General features: G+C 44.6%; 1 protein-coding gene across 1 annotated transcript; it reads right to left on the bottom strand.

The window, feature by feature from the left end:
* Positions 1-655: 655 nt before the first annotated feature.
* LOC135225287 (RNA-binding protein cabeza-like) lies at positions 656-1,336 on the bottom strand. Its single transcript, XM_064264617.1, has one exon. The coding sequence runs from the start codon at positions 1,334-1,336 to the stop codon at positions 656-658; it is 681 nt and encodes a 226-aa protein (XP_064120687.1).
* Positions 1,337-1,629: the final 293 nt, after the last annotated feature.

The following is a 1,629-nucleotide window of genomic DNA, read 5'->3' as shown; positions in this document are numbered from 1 at the left end:
CTGAGGAATATAACAGGAGTGAGCGTAGATGTGTTTAAGAATAAGCTCGATAAATATCTAAACTGCATCCCAGACCATCCAAGATTGGAAGATGCAAAGTATACCGGAAGGTGTACTAGAAACTCTCTGGTAGACATTAGAGGTGCCTCATACTGAGGGACCTGGGGCAACCCAAACAAGATGTAAGGTCTGTAAGGTCTGTAAGGTCTCCTCCTCCTTCTCCTCCACTTTCGTCTCCATCATCTGTTAAGAGATTACTTTTTCTTTTTCCTCCTCCTTCTACTCCACTTTCGTGTGCATTGTCTGTTAAGCCATTTCTTTTTCTTCCTCCGTATCCTCCTCCTCCTCCTCCACTTTCGTCTCCATCATCTGTTAAGAGATTCATTTTTTTTCTTCCTCCTCCTCCTACTCCACTTTCGTGTGCATTGTCTGTTAAGCCTTTCCTTTTTCTTCCTCCTTCTCCTCCTCCGCCTACTCCACTTTCGTCTGCATCGTCTGTTAAGGGATTCCTTTTTCTTCTTCCTCCTCCTCCTACTCCACTTTCGTGTGCGTTGTCAGTTAAGCTATTCCTTTTTATTCCTCCTTCTCCTCCTCCTCCTCCTACTCAACTTTCGTCTGCATCATCTGTTAAGAGATTACTTTTTCTTTTTCCTCCTCATTCTACTCCACTTTCGTGTGCATTGTCTGTTAAGCCATTCGTTTTTCTTCCTCCTCCTCCTCCTACTACTCCACTTTCGTCTTCATCTTCTGTTAAGTGATTCCTTTTTCTGCTTCCTCCTACTCCACTTTCGTGTGCATTGTCTGTTAAGCCATTCCTTTTTCTTCCTCCTCCTCCTCCTCCTCCTCCTCCTCCTCCTCCATTTTCGTTTACCTTGTCTTTTAATCTACGTTTTTTCCTTCCTCCTTCTCCTCCTCCTCCTCCTCCATTTTCGTCTGCATCGTCTGTTAAGAGATTCCTATTTTTTCTTCCTCCTCCTCCTACTCCACTTTCGTTTGCCTTGTCTTTTAATCTACGTCTTTTTCTTCCTCCTTCTCCTCCTCCTCCTCCATTTTCGTTTGCATCGTCTGTTAAGAGATTCCTATTTCTTCTTCCTCCTCCTCCTACTCCACTTTCGTATGCATTGTCTGTTAGGCCATTCCTTTTTCTTCCTCCTTCTTCTCCTCCTCCTCCTCCTCCATTTTCGTCTGCATCGTCTGTTAAGAGATTCATTTTTCTTCTTCCTCCTCCTCCTACTTCACTTTCGTGTGCATTGTCTGTTAAGCCATTCCTTTTTCTTCCTCCTTCTCCTCCTCCTCCTCCTCCATTTTCGTCTGCATCGTCTGTTAAGAGATTCATTTTTCTTCTTCCTCCTACTCGACTTTCGTGTGCATCGTCTCTTAAGAGATTCCTTTTTCTTCTTCCTCATCCTCCTATTCCACTTTCGTGTACATTGTCTGTTAAGCCTTTCCTTTTTGTTCCTCCTTCTCCTGCTCCTCCTCCAATTTCGTGTGCATCGTGTGTTAAGCGATTCCTTTTTCTTCTTCCTCCTCCTCCTCTTCCTCCTCCTCCCTCCTCCCACTTTCGTCTGCTTGCTCTTAAAAGAGTTCCTTTTCCCCTTCCCTTCCATCCTCCTACTCCACTTTCGTGTG

Source organism: Macrobrachium nipponense, chromosome 13 (assembly GCF_015104395.2).
Source record: "Macrobrachium nipponense isolate FS-2020 chromosome 13, ASM1510439v2, whole genome shotgun sequence".
NCBI lineage: Eukaryota > Metazoa > Arthropoda > Malacostraca > Decapoda > Palaemonidae > Macrobrachium > Macrobrachium nipponense.
This window is presented reverse-complemented; position numbering and strand designations above follow the sequence as displayed.